Genomic DNA, 18,193 nt, shown 5'->3' with positions numbered 1-18,193 from the left:
TTAGAGCTAGGTAAGTATGTCTACACAAACCAATTCATCCCTCCCTCTCATTTTTTTTAAATAGAAGTTACAAATATTCTAATAAATTTTCTGCATCATGGACTAGAGAAAAATTTATCGTTACTTCTTCTAATGATTTTGTTGCAGTACGGAGGACATTGATATTTTTTTCAAGTGAAGTCAACAAAAAAAAATATAGCATCAATTTCTTTAGTCATAACAAGCAAAATATTTATCTAAAAGAATTCCATGCTCTCTCTAAACGTGGTACTTACCACACAAGAAACTTTTCTAATGCCATTTACAGCAACATACTGGGCTTTCATATTCTCCAGTACTCTCCACTGACTCTCCAAAAAGACAGTACGTGTAGAAATATCATCACATTGCTCATCCAACCTAAGCGTGTCAAAGAAAAACATCTCTAACCATTTTAGACCATAATTTTCTTGCTGCATAAATACTACATTTGTCCAATAATATATGATTTTTCTATAGTTTCCTCCAATATTTCTCTCATCTGCTATTATATCAATATAAATGTAGAAAGGCATGGATTAAGTTGTTTTACAGATTATTTCATTCTGTTCTATTCACCAGATGTGGATGATATTCAGTTGGCAACCACTGGGAGAATAAGCAAGAAATCTCTCTCAACTTTATATTATCCTGTTGATATCAGTGCCATTGCAAATTTGGTGCACCCACTCCTGTTCAAGAGCCTCTAGAAGTGCTAGGAGTAGACAAACTAAAGCCCTTGTATTCAGAAGTGGGAAAAGTTCTTGCTTCCTCAAAGCATTCTCAAAATTGGTACCCCCATGTCAGAAGAGCAGATAAGAACACACAAACACAAGCTATGATTTTAAACATACATAAACAGACTGAAAAATTGATTTGCAAGTTATAATCAAACGTAACTCAGAGGGTTAATTCAGATTGCAGAGGATAAATTCAGATTAGACATCACGAGGCACTACTTCACTGTCAGGGTAGGTAGGATCTGGAACCAACTTCCAAGTGAAGTGGTGCTGGCTCCTACCTTGGGGGGTCTTTAAGACAAGGCTTGACAATCGACTTGCTGGGGCCATTTGACCCCAGTACTCTTTCCTGCCATGGCAGGGGGTCAGACTTAATGATCTGCTCAGGTCCCTTCCAACCCTACAACTATAAAAACTATGTAACCTGCTTCCCTCCCAAAAGAAAGTCTTGTCTTTAAAATGTGCATACTGTAAACCTGCAAATATAACCCTTTTATATTTTAGACAATATTTAAGCAATTGTATTTTATTTTTATATTCAGATAATTATGGCTGAAATTTTAGTTAATTCTACTTTCAGTTCTGCATTTTCATGGAATTAATAAAAGCAATGCAATACCTTTTGCTTAGATCCCAGCTGAATTTCCTTTCTTGGTTCTCAATGTACACTGAAGATAAAGGCAACTGAGCCAAGATTCTCTCTTTCCCCTCTTGTTCAGCATTTTCCTTAAGAACTACAGTTACAGTTTCATCATCATAAAAATGGGCATCTAAACAACTGTAGATCCTATAACAAAACTGATGCTGTATTTAATTGTATTCCATAATGCCTTACAAAAAGTATAAATAGCTTTTTACCGTATTTACAGTTGGTGGCAGCGGGAGAGGTGGCAGCTGGGTTGAAAGTAACATCCTGCCTTTAGAGTAAGCTGCCCTAATTTAACTCTCAAAAGTTTGCTGACTCCTGTTGCAGAATGTTCATTACATTTAATATTCTTTAATATACTTTAATATAGAAAGATTTAGAGTTGGCTAGCCTACTGTTTAGTCAGCAATGTAATAGGCAGGTACAAAGCTTGTCCCTTCCTCCAAAAGGGCAGGAAACTCTTGAAGTTGCTAAAAGAGACATTGGTTGGTGGGCTCTGACAGCCACCATCATTATCCCTTCTTTGCTAGAAGGGTAAGTTGACCTGACATAGCTTTTCTGAGGGAAAAAAAGGACAGTCCTGGGTTGGAGCCCTCCATCAAAGTTTCCCTCTCTCCTCCCCCCTACCTGTTGCCCCACCACACTTCCACTGTTGTCCCTGGCTTATCTAGACACAGGGAAAGCCCCTGAGCTCCTCATGCCCTGCACTGCATGAAACACCTGTATTAGGAGCCCAGCTCAGCTTGGGAAGGTCAACACACACACATTATTACTTCCAGCTCCTGCTCCTGGCCCAGCTCCCTTCCTGACCCCGTGTGTCCCCCCTGCTGAGGGGAGCAGGGACTGGAAGGAGGAACATGTGCGACAATGCTGCAGTCCTCTGCTGAAGCAGGCATGGAGGGAGCCACAAGGCCACTTCTGCCCTGCACTGCAGGGAGCAGTTGTGCAGGGAGCCCAGCTTCAGGGAGCAGAAGTGGCTCTGGGGCTCCCCCCATGGCCAAATCAGCTGGGAGTTGGACTACTCTAGCTGGGAGCTGGGAGAACTGGCTGTACAGGGAGCCCAGCTCACCTGTGGACTGAAACAGTTAACACACAGATTCCTACTTCCAGTATCTGTTCTCTTCCAGTAAGGGAGTTGGGAGAGGAGCCAGAAAGGGAGCAGACACTGGAAGGAAGAACCTGAGTGCCACTGATGCTGCCCCATGAGCAGGCAGCTCCCCAGCTGGAGCCATCCGATACCAGATTCAAATATGAGGGCTGGTTTTCCTTATGTTGAATGGGGAAATAACTTGGTCTTGGAATTAAGTAAATATGGTATCATTGTCACCAGCATCACTACAAAATTCTGCAGTGCATTATTAGAAGGTAAGATCTCATTTTGGCTTATTGTTTTTAAGCGTTCCATGCTTAGGCAAAAGCAGTTTCATTGCGTTTCTATCTTGATAACTATAATAATTTAAGTACAAAATAATTCCATTCACTCTTGCAAGTTACTGCATGTAGGTAAAGCCCAGCAAAAAGATCTTCACTGACTTAATGGGATTGCAACTAAGAAGAGGATCCCAAAGGCAACTTGCAGGATCAGAGGCAAAGTATAAATATGAAAAAAGAGCTATTAACAAGTAGAATAAACAAGACTTAAAAGAACCCGGGCACAAGTTAACAAAGCTGCTACTTTCCAGACATACTAACCTTGATTCTGAGCTTTCATTTATACTGTTGTTCAAGAAGGTTCCAAACTCCACAGCAAGTAGCCCATTGTTAACAGACCTAAAGGGAAGAGGAGGAAAAAAACCTCATCTATGTGAATAGTTCCTAAAAAAATCATACTAATGTACTGGAAATTCAAAAACTGAAAGCGGCTGGAAGAGACTATGCAGCCTATTTAGATTTAGACAGAGACTCAGTGCATAAGGGACATCCAGTATTAAAGGAAATGGGTGCAGTGTGCAAGGGGAAGAAGCAAAGGACAGAGCCTCAGGCAAATTTATACTAAAGGGCTTCGCCTCAAAAACATAACTGATCTTACCAAACAATAATTCCTGTCTTACACCCCAACCTCAAATACTCTGAACCAAGTTCTGTTAGACTATGTATTTTCTCTTCGTAAATCAGCTGCTGAACAGGATTAGTAAAGCCTTATCATTTACCCAACAGCTCTAATGGAGTTGGGGTTGATTATGGCAACATGGGAAAAAAGGACCAAAATTACAAAGTTATGCTGGAATCTTGGCATTTACTCTAAGAAATCAATAAGCATAATTTTATTAGTATAAATGAGTTCCTTTTTCAATGTGCTGAGCTCTATAACAATCATGAAAAGCCTTAATAATAATCACAAGCTACCTGGGGTTCACAAAATGAATACTTACTAAGGAAGATAAACCTATGCAATGGTTACCATTGTTGCTTACTGATGTGAAGGGGCAGCATATATTTAGCCATTTCCTTATCAAAGGAACCATTTCTTTATCATGACTGCAGTGTTGATAAACTAGAACTCCTAATAGTACTAAGAACCCTCTCATCTTGCTCTTGTGGCCAGGATCAAATTGATTACCAGATCTGGGATCAGGATGGAATTTTCTGGCAGGTCAGCTCAGACTGGCAAAGATCACTCGTGTGTTTTTGCCTTCTTTTCTAGCATAGGGAAGGTCCACTTCCTAGGATCATTTGAACTTATTTTACATAACTCTTTCCATTCCAGTGAATTAGACATGAGAAGCACTTTTGTTCCTCCTAGGTTTTTACTGGGTTTTTTCCAGCTGCAATGTATAAGAAGAGTTGCGTGGATGCTTTGAATAAATGGTTGCCTGCAAATGCAAGACTCCTTCCAGTCCCTAATTTCTATGCAACTAAACTCAATACTGTGGCAATTAGTTATTTTTAGCATGATTGGATCTACATGGACCTGGCTGCAGTATCACAGTCCAGACAGTTTCTTACCTAGAAGTATCCGTATGTCTCCTCAAAATGTAAATTTTCGAAATGGAACTTTCTGCCATGGTGAAGAGAACATAATGTGTACTGGAGGATTTGTTATTCCACCTAAAACGTTAAATAATATTTAGATCAAATTCAATATTTTACAAATAGAATACAATAGGGAAAAGAAAAAAAAATCAGCAATATACTTACAGGAAAGGTAATTTAAATAATTGAGGTATGGATTCCTCACTAAAAAGGAAAACCAAAACAAGTTAGAAGACAACAAGTTTTGTGCAAATAAAACTTAGATATAATGTGAAAATATATACCTCTGAGACACTTTGTAGAGGGAAATGCAGATTACTTGATGTACTGACTTTCCAATCACATCCTACAGCATATAATCAAAACATTACAAAAATACTGAAAATAAAATTACTCAGCTACTCACATATAGTTTCTTTTATTATATTCTTCTCTTACTAAAAAAAGGAAAAAACCCAGCCCAACCTCTAGTGAGATGTCTATATTACAAAAGCCATTATCATGTGACGTTCCTGGTTTAAATTTAAGTGTACAAAGTAATATATTGTTCCTCAGGAAACAAAATTAACTGAAATTAAAAATGGTTGTTGATCATTTATGATGCTCAGGAGATGCAAAGAACATAACAGGCAGAGAGACTTAACTACCTTTTCTGAATGCACCAGGGCAGACTGAAACACTAGAGAGGGGAAAGCTGCAATACTGCCATTTGTGGCTGTTTTGTGACTAAAAAAAGGGACCTCAGCCTACGAGGCTAACAGTGTCCAAAGGGCTTAATTCACTTTTGTGTAAATGATCAGAGTACCAACTATGGCTGGCCTCAAAAGACCCTGAATACTCTTTTCAGATCAGGACTTACAGCTGGTTTTTGTAGACACTGATCAATGATCCCCTCCATTTGCCTTTTGACGAAATGTAGCGATTTCTGGGGATAATAGGGAAACAGCAATGGGCTTTCTGCAGAAAAATCATTTAATATTAGTAAAAGATATGTTCTTCACAAAGCTACAATTATATGAGTTTCCATTCCAGTCAGAGTACAATGTGCTGGAATATGGAACAGAATCCAAGAATCAGAACTTGAACTCTCTTTGCAGACATCTTCCATGTCAGTTAATTCAAACAAAAAATTAGGATGTACAATGTCATCAAGCACACTGCTGAACAACAACAACAAAAAAGGTTTCTTGTCTCTCACAGTATCTATTGTCTGGATACATTGGAATAATTTTCAGCTTGGATTTCCTTGTTTTCAGTTACCTTATGCTGCAGGAAGATATATTTAAAATGCATTCATTCCTAATTTTTGACATACATCTTACTACTTAAGAGTTTTATATAGACAGATTTTTTCCAGTCAAATCTTGGATAAATGCATTCTATATACAATGACCCTGCTATTGCTTTGCCATGTAAATAATTGATATAGTTGCCATAAGGATATCAGTAAATCATGAATGATCAGACAGTGGTCTGAGGGACAGTTTCTCTTATAATGTGAAAATTAGAATCCCTATTTTTTACCACCAATATAGTTAGTAGCTGATGTTCATCATAATGCAGCTCTGTCTAATGTATACAATAACAAGGACGAAGTAAATTTGGCCTAGGTGAAATTACAATGAAGCAGGTACCACGCTGATTGAAAAACTATACTGAAGAAGCAGTTATCAGCAGTTCACTGGAATAATCAAAGACACCAATACAAAATTAGGAATATCTCACTAAACAACCATGATGCAGAAAATGACCTGGGGGTATAGCTGATAGCATACAGAATATAAGCCAGGCATATAATACTGTTGCAAAGAAAACAAGCGTATGATTCAGAGATAATTAGTGAGATGATCTCCTGTGCCTTGCATATGATAATTACCCTCAGTGCTAATGAGACCTCAGTTAGAGTGCCACATCCAATTTGGGGTTTAGTACTTTACAAAAAGATGTAGAAGTGCTACCTAAAAAGTTTGTAAACTCCTCTTTAGTGAAGGCTTACAAATAAGTCATACAAATACTTGTCAGGAATGGCCTAGTTCAGGGGTGATTTCATCTAGCCCACAGGCACTCACCAATACTCCGCACGCTTCACTACCACCTTAATGCATGGGAGGGCCCCAGCCAGTACACAGTTTCCATTAGGGCTGCTGCTTCCACTGCTGCAGCCACCAGGAGACCTGTTCAGTTTCCTTGGCCTCCAGCATCTCCTCCGCATGTCCCAGCTGCAGCACTTGCAGGTAAGGAAGCTACAGCTGGGCAGAAGTCCAGAGGCCAACACCCATGCCCAGCAGGGCAGCAGAAGCATGGAGCTCAGGTGGGCAGAATGTGGGTGTGGGGTTTTTGGGGTATGAGAGAGGGTGTGTGGGGAGGGAGGGGGTGGAGACCACCCCACACACCCTCCCTATGGTGCATAGCCCCTGCTATGGGTGGTGGGCCCTTGGGGTGCTCAAGGCCCATGCAGGCACAGCCACCCAGTGACAAATGGCTCCAGCCAGTTCCAGGAGCTGCACATGCCAGCAAGGAGCAGGGCCATGCAAGCCCACCTTTATCACGCAGGACTCACGTTCAGCTCCCAGGACTCTCATGCCACTGGGGTGAAGCCTCATGTAATGGAGCTGGCAGCCTGGCCCCAACTCCTTGCCGCCAAATGCAGCTGCTATGACTTCACTGGGAAGCAGGGAGCAGGTCTGCCTACCACTTGCAAAATAACAACCTTCCAGCTGAAATAACTGTCCACCCCTGGTCTAGTTACACACAAATCCTACCTCAGAATAATTTGCCCTGCATCTTGAGGCACCTTCCAGACCTACTTATTCATTCTTTTTAAGTATAGGAAAAGAAATGTTCTAATCCATAGAGAAAACATGAAGCACACTATGGCTTAGCTCAATCAAAGGTTTCTTGACAATGCTGTAGAACAGTTTATACAGTTGTTCTTGTATGGAAACAAATAAGCCCTTATATTTTGTCCTACACAGACAGAGATTCAAAAACTGACACTGCTTGTACTCATGCTTATACAAGTGTGATTTTAATTTTGTCAAGTTTGCAAACATATCTCCAATTCACAGCATAGGAACAGAATACAATACCTTTGAGATGTGTGCTATTTTTAAGAAAGTTAAACCACTGGTTTCCCTTTGTGTTAGGTGGTGAAACTAGGTCATCATCTTCATCTTTTAAGTACTGGAATCAGATAATAAATTCATACCAAGAAGTTATTATAAAGATAACTAGGATTCATTCCCTGGATAAATGTCAAAATATTTTCACTTAATTAGCTTTGATTTTTTTTAATAAAAAATTATTCATATTTTATGCTTCCTTTGTACAATGTCTAGATAATAACATTTCTTCTAAATTCTTAATTGAGTTACTGTTGGTTTCTCAACGTCATGCTATCCAAACAAGTGTAACAAATCAAATATGATTGTAAATCTGCTCTATGTACCTACAATTTAAAATTCTAATACTACTGGCTTCATGATCTAAAGGCATTGCACAAGCAGATTTCAATTATATTTGACCATTTTTAGTTATAAAATTATTCCTGACCCCACCAACCCCAGCTTTTCTAAAGTACCATGGAGATGAGGAAAATAAAAAAAAACAGTCTTTCCTATAAGAGGTAGACCAGTTTCTCTCTTTGCAGGTAGATGAGCATGAAGGAAAATTAAAGCACAGCACATATAGTTTCAATAACCACATTCTCTTATTAGTAGATCCCATCTTCTCTTGTCCATCTATCCCAGCTTGTGTTTACTCATATCCTTTGTGTTTCTTGTCTCAGTATATAATTCACTATTTACCTGGCCAACTCTCTCAACATTGAAGTATTTTCCTTTACGATTATAGAGCTCTGGTGCCTGAAACAAATGTAAAGCCGAATTTTAAAATGCAAAAGTATTGACTTGACAATACTGCAGTCCATGAAATTAAATTTTAAAAATCCATATTTCTCAATATGATAAATAATGCAACTAGTCTTTCCAATTCAGTTATCAACAGGAAAAACTAAAATTAGGTTGCATGCATAAAAACTTTAAGTAAACTAATATACCTTACCTCATTGAAGTGTTCAGTAAGAAAATCGGCAACAAATGTTATGTCTTTCTGAGTCATCTAGCAGAAATATAATGGGAAAAATTAGACTACAAAATAAATTCAATTCAAAACATATATAATGTGCTTCACCGTGAGAGCAATGTAGTAATTTTGCCATCTGGTTATGAATATACAGAAGCAACAATTTCACTTAAGAAAAACTGAATGCTAAAAACAGCTATACATTAGTAAAAGCTTGTGTGATCTTTTAAGAAAGAAGGAATTTCACAGACAGAAACTATTAATAGATGGTTACATTCAAAGCCTGGAGCCAGAAGAATATTTTTTCCATCCATTTTCAGAATCAGGGTGAATTATTTTAAAGGCACTTTAAAGTGAATTTCTGCCAATAAAGTTTTGATTGGACACCAGTCCGCTGGGAACTGAACTGGCCATTGTAGATATGGGCCAGCAGTAAACGATAGGGTAGGAACCTTGTTATACTTTTGACACAATTTCCCTGTCACATGGAGTTTTACTTCATTTACTGCCACTTTCTGGGTTGCAATAAATATTCTACTTCAGCCAAAAGAGAACATACCTTACAATAATATACTTTCCTTTAAAAGCATTTTGCACTAGGGGACTTGCTTGGGTAAAAATACGTTTGTATCTGGCATATAAGGATTATTTACATCTATTTTATTTATCTGTATCTATTTATACATATTTAAATCAGATATGAGGATTGCTTATGAAAGCTCATTACTCTCTGAACTATTAGGTATTATAAGGTGCCACCCTGCCTTACTTTCTGCCTTATTAAACCATGGGAGCCCCTTGTGTGAAATCCTGGCCCAGGTGAACACACTGGAGTGAAAATTTTATTTCTAGTTTTGCGGGGACGATGTGTACTAGCGACACAGGGCCTAGAAACCACTTCAGAAAGGAATGGACAGGACTGACTGTGAGAGTGCTTGTGGAGCTGCTAAAAGTGACCATTGAAAAGCATGACATCAGCTTATCACTGGAGGGAAGAAAGCAGGTTATTACTGGAGAGTGGAACACAAAGTACATTCATCCAAGCCACTGAAAGACTGTCTATATAACCACCCCACCCATATTGTCACCAGACTTTAGTTACTAAACTTCAGAAAGAGAAAAGTGAGAATTTTTTTAATGCATTAAATATAAGGCTGAGCATGTATATTACTGTGAAACTGAGGGTACTTAATACACTAATTATTCCAGAAGAACAGCAAGATCATGATTATTAAATCTAAATACTAAAAAACCCAAAACCCACCCATGGCTTATTTTTGTTCCTATTTGCATTGTAGAATGGACCACCAGCAGAATTAAACTGATATAGAAATATTATAAAAATAGCTGATAAAAAAAATGCTGCTACCACCTTGTTCAGTTCGGGAAGCACATGGTCTTCTGACATCCTCAACATAGCTGGAAGGAAAATTAACAGTTTAACAACAACAAAAAAGAAGGAAAGAAAAAAAAAAAAAGATTTTTCCATATTTCATTTGCCTATTGCAAAATAGCAAGACCCAGATGATAGAGTGGAATTTTCTCTTATTGGAGGCACTATGGACTGGAGCCCAGGACTTGGAAAGATTTCTGTTTTAGTCTTATTTCTGCCTCTCACTTAAAATTGACTGTGGGGAATGGAGGGACGACTCACTTTCCCTTTACATCTCCACTGTCTCTTTTATAAAATGAAATAAAAAATTTCTCATACAAAGATGTCATGAAATGTAGTGATGTTTATAAAAAAAAGTATGCAACTCGTCTAAAAACAGAGGTTTAACATATATCATTAGCTCTTGTGGACCAAAATATGAAAGTATTAGAACACTGCATAGAAATAATGTTGTTACTGGGAATTAGAGAGTAAGACTTACTTTAGTTGAGTAAATCTGTCCAAGCAACATTTAAATAATGTATTCATTATAAAGCTAATGACACAGTAATATAGGAAAATCAGATACCTTTCATTACATTTCTGTAAACTGAAAGTAGCAATTAATTTTTTTTTGTTAAATGCTATATTCTGCTAAATATCTGCATTTCTGATGCTTGCATAGTAAAACTGGTAAAGTCTTGTTTTCCTAAATAATTAAGAAAACAATTATAAAAAGCAAACAATGTAAAATGATTACACTGATTTCATGACCAGCGCACCAAAAAAAATACACAAGAATAAACTTTTAACTCCTATTTCTTTATGTTGTATCTAGGACTTCCTAGCTGTAAGTTTAGTTGGCAGTTTGTAACAAGGAACCCTCACCCTGTTACTGGCACAGGGCTACAAAGCCAGCAGAACTGGCAAAGGCCCTGTAAGAGAAGGGATTTGGAGCCTGGGACCACCCTGTATTCCGGATAGCTAGTAGGCTGGGCTGGCCAGAAGAGGCAGAGCTCAGGGGATAAATAGGCCTACACTCCAGTTGGAGCAGCAGTGGAGCCTTGAGCACAGAGAGGGCAGAAGGCTCCCTGCCAGAAGGAGAGAAAGTGCATATGGACACTAAGCAGCCCCAGAAGGGGGACTGAGTTTTGCTGCTGTTTTCCTTTTGTGTTTCTGGTTGAGTTAGGTAGAAGGCCCATGGAGCAAAGCCCAGAGTAAAGACTGTGTTTGTTACCCTGAAGCAGAGGAAGAACTTTCCATTGGGATTTTTTCCTTTTTGTTTTGTATTGGAGAGCCAGAGGACCAAGAGTGACTGAGGGGAGGTGGACGTTGCTTGCAAGGCAAGGAGTCATATAACAAGAGAAAAAGTGCGTGTACAACTGCAAGCTCTTGAAAGAAACAAGAGAAAAAGAGAGTGAGAGATTTAACTTCTCTCAGGCTGGGGAACCTGAAGGCCAGAGTCCTACTGTGGAGCCTAATTCCCAGCTGTGCTGCTGCTACCAGAGAGCTGAGGCTGGATTGAGTAGGTCCAGGGCTAAAGGGAGCAGCTAGAGCACATCAGGCCCCAGCTGAGAGGGTATGGCCTGGGCAAGTGTGCAATGGGAGGCTAAGCCACACAAGGGACTTCAAAGGCTCCAGATGCTTCCTGCTTAATTGATTCCATCAAGGCATGGCAGGCGAGATAGAGGGCAGTAGGTGGATCAGATTGGAGAAGCTAGAGAAAGGAAAGGAGCAGGCTAGTTAAATTGCTGGGATATATGGCCCCCACCCCACAGGGCTAGGCCTACCACACAGTTCCAGACTATTGATGTATTAAAACCTTCTCCTTGAGAACTTGATATCATTGGAGAAAAGTAGGAATGACAGGATAAAAAGTAGTTAGATTATATTCCAAATTTTTGGAAAGTTTGCAATAAGAATTGCATCTATATGTAACTTGAGACCAAAAATAGTTCAAGTATGAAATATCTATGGCAAAATATTGCACAGTAGGCTGTTTATTGCCTTCAGTATATGTATATATGCTTAAATTTATGTGCACATGCAGGAGACCACTAAAAAGTAGTAAACTAAGCATGTGCTTAACTTAACTTTGACTAAAACATTTGCAAAATCAGCCAAAGTAAAGCTGGGAAGGAAAAGAAAGTGTTTTAACAGCAGTATCACTGAAGTTCAGTATCATGCGTTTAGCACAAAGACAGAAGATGAGACCTTCATGTAGCTGGGCTAAGAACTGACACTCAGGAAGAAAATCATAGCTACAAACATACAAGGAAAAACACAGTGACTACCTCCTTTTCTGAGTTTCCAGTGATGGCAGTATAGAAAATCATAACTGCAATACTTACCAATATATTTAGTTAACCTACTTTTGCCAGCATGATAATAAGTAAATATGGTTCACTTCATCCTTGCATTCAGGGGTGTCAATCTCACTTAGCCTCAGGGGCCAGACGAATGGCACGTGACTGCCCCCACAAGCCAGACTAGGTCCATGGATCACTGCCCTGCTAATGCACATGGCACTCACTCCGGCTGGTCCAGGACTTCATCACACACAGCATCTGGTGCAGGCCTGGTCGGGAGTACACACACCATACAACACCCACTCTGTCCAGCCTGGGGCATGCACTGCATGAGGAACCTGCCCTGGAGCACCCATGGGGGAGACTGAATGCAGCACAGATTCCAAACCAGCTAGAGTAGACATTGTGTGCAGCACAGGGCTCAAACTCGCCAGAGTAGGCCCTGCATGTCGTGTCTGGGTCAATTCAAGACCCAGAGGCAGCACCAGGGGCCAGAAGATGGGGCTTGGTGGGCTGGATCTATCTAGCCCCTGAGCTATATCTTCAACACGCGTCTTAATTTTAAAGAGCCCACTATCAAGGGACTTATCACATGAAGTAATTAAAATATGCTAAACTTTTAACTCATGAGCAAATACTTTGAGATGCTAGGACAACACCAAACCAAGTTATTTAAAAACAGATGCAAAACATTTAGCATATAATTAAGCTTACCTACATAAAGCCAACGGAAAAATGCTTTGAAATTTTTCATGCTACTGTCTATAACTCTGTATGAAAAAAAGATAAAAGATTAGATCTAAACAAAGAGCACAAGCAACTGCAGGATGAGTAGATGTTTCAACTTCAGTATAAGCAGGACTGGCACCATTGCTTAGCTGGGATCAGACACACGGCAGCCATGCAGTGGTGTGACTGGGATAGCAGGGTACTTTATGGCTCTTCCCAAACAAGTATGCAGCCATGCATGTCAGGCATAGCTAGATATGTATTAGGATGGGGCATAAAGTTTCTCCGATCCCAATGGTACCATTATTTTAACATGTGCCAGGGGTCTGAAAAAACAGGTCCTAAAAGTCATCTCCGGTGAAATATCTACATTTAATGGAAACAGTTGACTTTAATCCTTCTGTGCTTGTTCCCCTTTGCAAAATAGTGATAAAACCACACACTACCACACACAGGGAGGACAATGAAAAGCATGATTAATACATACGAAACATCCTTAAGATACATTAATAGCCACCATACAAAAGATCACAAGAAAATAAGTCAGTTTTCACTAACTGCCTGATTAGTGCATACTAAGACTTAGGACTCAGAAAATGCTGAATAAATCGTATTAACTGAGTACCATCCATCCTGTACAGTAAGTGAGGAAGGGGTCCTATAGAAAAAACAGCATGCAATTATGTACAATGGCTGCCCAGGCCACCCAAGGTACTCACAACTGTACCACGTGCCCATGCAAGCACCTGCTTCCACTGCTACATCACACTGGCATAAGAGCACAATCCCTCCCCCTGCTGCAATATGAACCCACATGGGCTTCTCCCAGACTTACTATACAAGCACAATCCCAACCCCCAGCACGCAACCCCAAACTCACCCTTTGCACCCCCAACTCCTGTACCACTCTGCCTCCTGAGGCAAAAGCAGGAAGCGGCAACCAGAGGAGGGAAGGAGAAACCTGGAGACTCTGGCTGCTATTGTAGCTTAAGCAATGAGGGGAACAACAACTGCACAAGAGCCAAGAGGCTGCACATTAATTCCTCCCAGGCTACATGGAGCCCACAAGCTGCCAGTTGCGCAACCATGACTGAAGTTACATACTGAATAAGAAGGGTGCTTTAGCAGCTACTGGAGTAAATTTTTCCAATAAATAATTACTTTTTTAGAAAAAAAATCTTTATTCAATTCAATTGTGCATTACATTATGATTAAAAAAAACAAACTGGCTTGCAACTTTCCAGCTTAATACTTACTGAAGAAGCTCATTTGCTTTTAGGATGAAAGAACCAACAGCAGTAATAGCATCTATAAAGAGAACAACTGTTACTTTCAGTTTTTAACATTAACATCAGTATGGCAAGTAGTAAGCTAATTATTATACCTTCAATTCCTGCTGCATCTAATCCAAGCGACTCATATTTTTGTTTCCATAATGCCATTCCTTTCAGTTCACTTAAATGATATAACAAGGCCTCTGAACCACTATTAATGTGAGAGAGAAAAGCATAAATTTTCAGTCTATTCTTTGCACATAGATTTTTTTTTTTATCAACTGTATCTAACTCTTATTTGGCACCTCTCTCATTTGTGTACCTCAAGCACTCTATTATTATTCCCATTTTACAGAGGAAAAAAACTTTTTTGAACTCTACATGTTATCCATACTTTGAATATAACCTCTGGCATTAACCTTAATTACAGCATATATCAATTTTTTCTCATTAGACACTCATATAAACCACGTTTTTCTTCCCTCACAGTCTTCCAGGAAGTAAGTTTTACTTTGAAACACCAGTGAAATGAGTTTAATTTGCAAATGATCATAGAAACATAATGCTTGAAGGAACCTCAGTAGGTCATCTAGTCCAACTCCCTGCTCAAGGCAGGATTATCTCTATCCAAACCATCCCATATAAGTGCCTGCCTACACTATTCCAAAAACTAAACAAATCAACCTGTCACACTGCGCAAAAACACGAGCACCCTGACTTGTCACAGAAAAAGCAGAGAGATATGAGCTGTCAGTGTCCCCCACCACTACAGAGGAAGGCAAAAACCCTAACACAAACCATACTAATCTGGCTATAGGGTATAATTCAGCCCTGATCCCAAATATGATCTGATCATGAGCTACTCCATGCTGCTCAACAGGCAGGCAACAATGACACTGCCAAGTGACTGAGCAGATCAATTGACTACAGGGCTCTAGGTACAGCAGTGAGAGGGAGAGGGTTTCATGTGGTGTTCTCCTTGATCCTCCTGGGCAAGGGGAAGGGCCTGGGAAGGAGTTGATGCATCCTGCATATCAATACATGGCTGTGCAGATAGTGTTGCCAGCAGGACTTTTGGCTTCTTCAACTACTGGATGTTGTTCCAAGGATTGCTAAGAAGAGATAGTATGCACATGATGGAGGAGAAAGAGCATCTTTGTAAACAAGCTCGCTAACCTGGTGAGCAGGGCTTTAAAACTAGGTTCACCAGGGGATGGACACCAAAGCCCTGAGGTAAGTGCCAAATCAGGTGACCTGGAGGAAGCACAAGCAAGGGGACAACAGGGGACTCATTTGTATTCTTCCTGAGAAAGTAGGACAATTGGCTAGTTACCTCAGGTGTCTGTATACAAAATACACAGAGCCTGGGAAACTAACAGGAAGAATCGGAAGTCTTCACACAGTCACAGAACTACGGTGAGACTTGGTAGGATAGTTCATGTGACTGGAGCACTGTCATGGACGGATAAACTATTCAGGAAGGACAGGCAGGAGAAAAGAGGATGAGTTGCTCTTTATGCAAAAGAGCTGTATGATTGCTCAGAGCTTCAGTATAAAATGGAGACAGGCCTGTTCAAAGTGTCTATGCTAGGGTCATCAACAAGTGTGATGTGGATGTGGTGGGTGTCTGCTATCGACCACCAGATGAGAAGGATGAGGTGGATGATGCTTTCTTCAAACAGCTAGCAAAAGTTTTCCCATCAGAGGCCCTGTTTCTCATGGGGGACTTCAAAATCACCCTGATATCTGCTAGGAGGGCAACAAGGTAGTGCACAAGCAATCCTGAAGAAGGATGTTTGTGTCTGAAAACTTGCAAAGAACATTTTTCCAAGTATTCAGTTGGTCTAATAAAAGATATCACGTCTACCCAAAGAGCCTTGCCAGGCAATCCGGGAAGTTTTTTGAGTGCTAGGGACAACCTCCTGGTGCAAATGTTGGGGAGGCCAACTAGGGGCAGTGCTCTTCTTGATCTGCTGCTTACAACCAGGGAATAATTGGTGGGGAATGTAGTTCAAGTAGGACAAGCACAAAATCCTGCTTTTGGGACAGAACAATCCCATGCACTGGTACAGACTGGGGACTGACTGGCTAAGCAGGAGCTCTGCAGGAAAGGACTTGGGAGGTTGCAGTGGACAATAAGCTATGATCCAAAACCATGCCCTTGTTGCAAAGAAGGCTAACAGCATACTGGGCTGCATTAGCAGGAGTACTGCCAGACTGAAGGAAGTAAGTATTCCCCTCTATTTGGCACTGGTGAGGCCACATATAAAGTACTACATCCAGTTTTGGGCTCCCCACTACAGAAAGGATATGGACCAATTAGAAGACTTCAGTGGAGGGCAACAAAAATGGTTAGGGGGAACATGACTTATGAGAGGCTGAGGGAACTGAACTTAGTTAGTCTGGGAAACAGAAGACAGTGGGGATGGGGGGAGATTTTAATAACAGTCTTTAATAACACCTGAAGCACAGTTCCAAAGAGGACAGAGCTAAACTGTTCTCAATGGTGGCAGATAACAGAAGAAGGAGCAATGGTCTCAAGTTGCAGCAAGGGAAGTTTAGGTAAGATATTATAAAAAAACTCTCTCACTAGGAGGGTAGTAGCTGCAGAGCCCCTTGCCAACCCCCAGCACAGCTGGAGGTAAGTGGGGCCCATGGTAGGAGGAAGTTAACCCCTAGAGAGTGGGAGGAGGCAGCTGAGTGGGAGCCGGGCCAGGTCTCGCACTGCCCAGGCCCCTACTTGGCCCAGCCCTCCAGGGGGAGAGAGAGAGGTGGGGGAGGGTACTCACAGTCCTTCTCCAGTGGGGCAGGGTCCCCCAAATCCCTAGCCCAAGAGGAGTTTCATTGAGGGTGGGCCCACTGCTCATGCACGCAGTTTAAAAGGGCCCACCAACACCAAAAAAGCTGCAGTTACACTCCAGGAGCTGCAAGACGTGTGAGTGAAAGCCCACTGTGCCCCCGCTCCCCTGAAGCCCCCCAGAGACCTCCCAGCAGCTGTGGAGCTCCCCGCTGACCCCCAGCACAGCCAGAGGTAAGCGAGGCCCATGGTGGGAGGAGGTTAACCCCTAGATAGTGGGAGGCAGAGGCTGAGTGGGAGCAGAGCTGGGTCTCGCCCCGCCCAGGCCCCTACTTTACCCAGCCCCCCAGGGAGCCATGCGACCATCGCTGCGTGAACAGGCTGCACAAACAGGTGCACTTGTCTGCCGGCGCACGAGTTAGCATGGAGTTTGCATGGGAGGGTGCGTGGGAGGGTCCAAGGCCCTGCTTGCAAGCCCCCTAGGGTAGACAGTCCCAGCCGTAGCCAGCCTACCAGCAGCAGAACATGAAGTGCTTGTTGTGGGACACTCCATCCTGAGGGGGGACTGAGGGGGCAATCTGCCACCACAACCCCTTAGCCCAGGAAGTCTGCTCCTTCCTGGGGGCCCGCATCCGAGACACTGCAGAGAAGATCCCTAAGCTCCTTCAGACCACTATCCCATGCTCCTTATTCATGTGGGCACCAATGACACAGCTTGGAGCACTCCCAGCCGGGTCATGAGGCACTACAGGGATTTGGGTCTGGGGGCACAGGTGGTGTCCTTCCAGTCTTGGGGTATGGGCTGAGGGGGCAGAGGACGATCCAGGTAGTAAACCAAAGACTGTGGCACTGGTATCATTGGGAAGGCTTTGGCTTCTATGACCACAGCCTGCTCTTTGGTGAGAGAGGCAGCGAGCTGCTGGGAAGAGATGGCCTCCACCTCTCTCTGCTGGGGAAGAGGCTCTTCTTAGCCAGACTGGCTGACCTGCTCCAACGGGCTTTAAACTAAGCCCACTGGGGGGTGGGGAGACTACCACCACTGCTGGCCCTCTGAGCAACCCTTGCAAAAGCCAGCAGGCCAAGGCACTTAAGGGAGCCCACCCCTGCCCCAGCCTTGGTACAATCTGGGGGCAAGGCAAAAGCCCCCAAGGGGACACTTGCCTCCTGTACACAAATGCCAGGAGCTTGGGGAATGAGCAGGAGGAGCTAGTCCTCCTTCTTCATGAAAATAATTACAACGTGGTAGGGATAG

The 18,193-nt window shown here is 41.7% G+C and overlaps 1 protein-coding gene across 1 annotated transcript in view; it reads right to left on the bottom strand.

The window, feature by feature from the left end:
• ANAPC4 (anaphase promoting complex subunit 4) overlaps positions 1–18,193 on the bottom strand; it is a 38,392-nt gene that overhangs the window by 7,254 nt on the left and 12,945 nt on the right. Inside the window, exons 14-27 of the mRNA XM_090035719.1 lie at positions 14,255–14,355; positions 14,127–14,178; positions 12,856–12,911; positions 9,833–9,879; positions 8,440–8,496; positions 8,184–8,240; positions 7,467–7,560; positions 5,237–5,334; positions 4,662–4,723; positions 4,543–4,581; positions 4,351–4,452; positions 3,097–3,174; positions 1,378–1,545; positions 276–399 (exon numbers count right to left, since the gene is read on the bottom strand). Coding sequence (XP_089891845.1) covers positions 276–399; positions 1,378–1,545; positions 3,097–3,174; positions 4,351–4,452; positions 4,543–4,581; positions 4,662–4,723; positions 5,237–5,334; positions 7,467–7,560; positions 8,184–8,240; positions 8,440–8,496; positions 9,833–9,879; positions 12,856–12,911; positions 14,127–14,178; positions 14,255–14,355 — 1,135 coding nt within the window. The remainder of the gene's footprint in view (positions 1–275; positions 400–1,377; positions 1,546–3,096; positions 3,175–4,350; positions 4,453–4,542; positions 4,582–4,661; positions 4,724–5,236; positions 5,335–7,466; positions 7,561–8,183; positions 8,241–8,439; positions 8,497–9,832; positions 9,880–12,855; positions 12,912–14,126; positions 14,179–14,254; positions 14,356–18,193) is intronic.

Source organism: Crocodylus siamensis, chromosome 2 (genome assembly GCF_052110815.1).
Source record: "Crocodylus siamensis isolate JL-2025a chromosome 2, ASM5211081v1, whole genome shotgun sequence".
Taxonomy (NCBI): Eukaryota; Metazoa; Chordata; order Crocodylia; family Crocodylidae; genus Crocodylus; species Crocodylus siamensis.
This window is presented reverse-complemented; position numbering and strand designations above follow the sequence as displayed.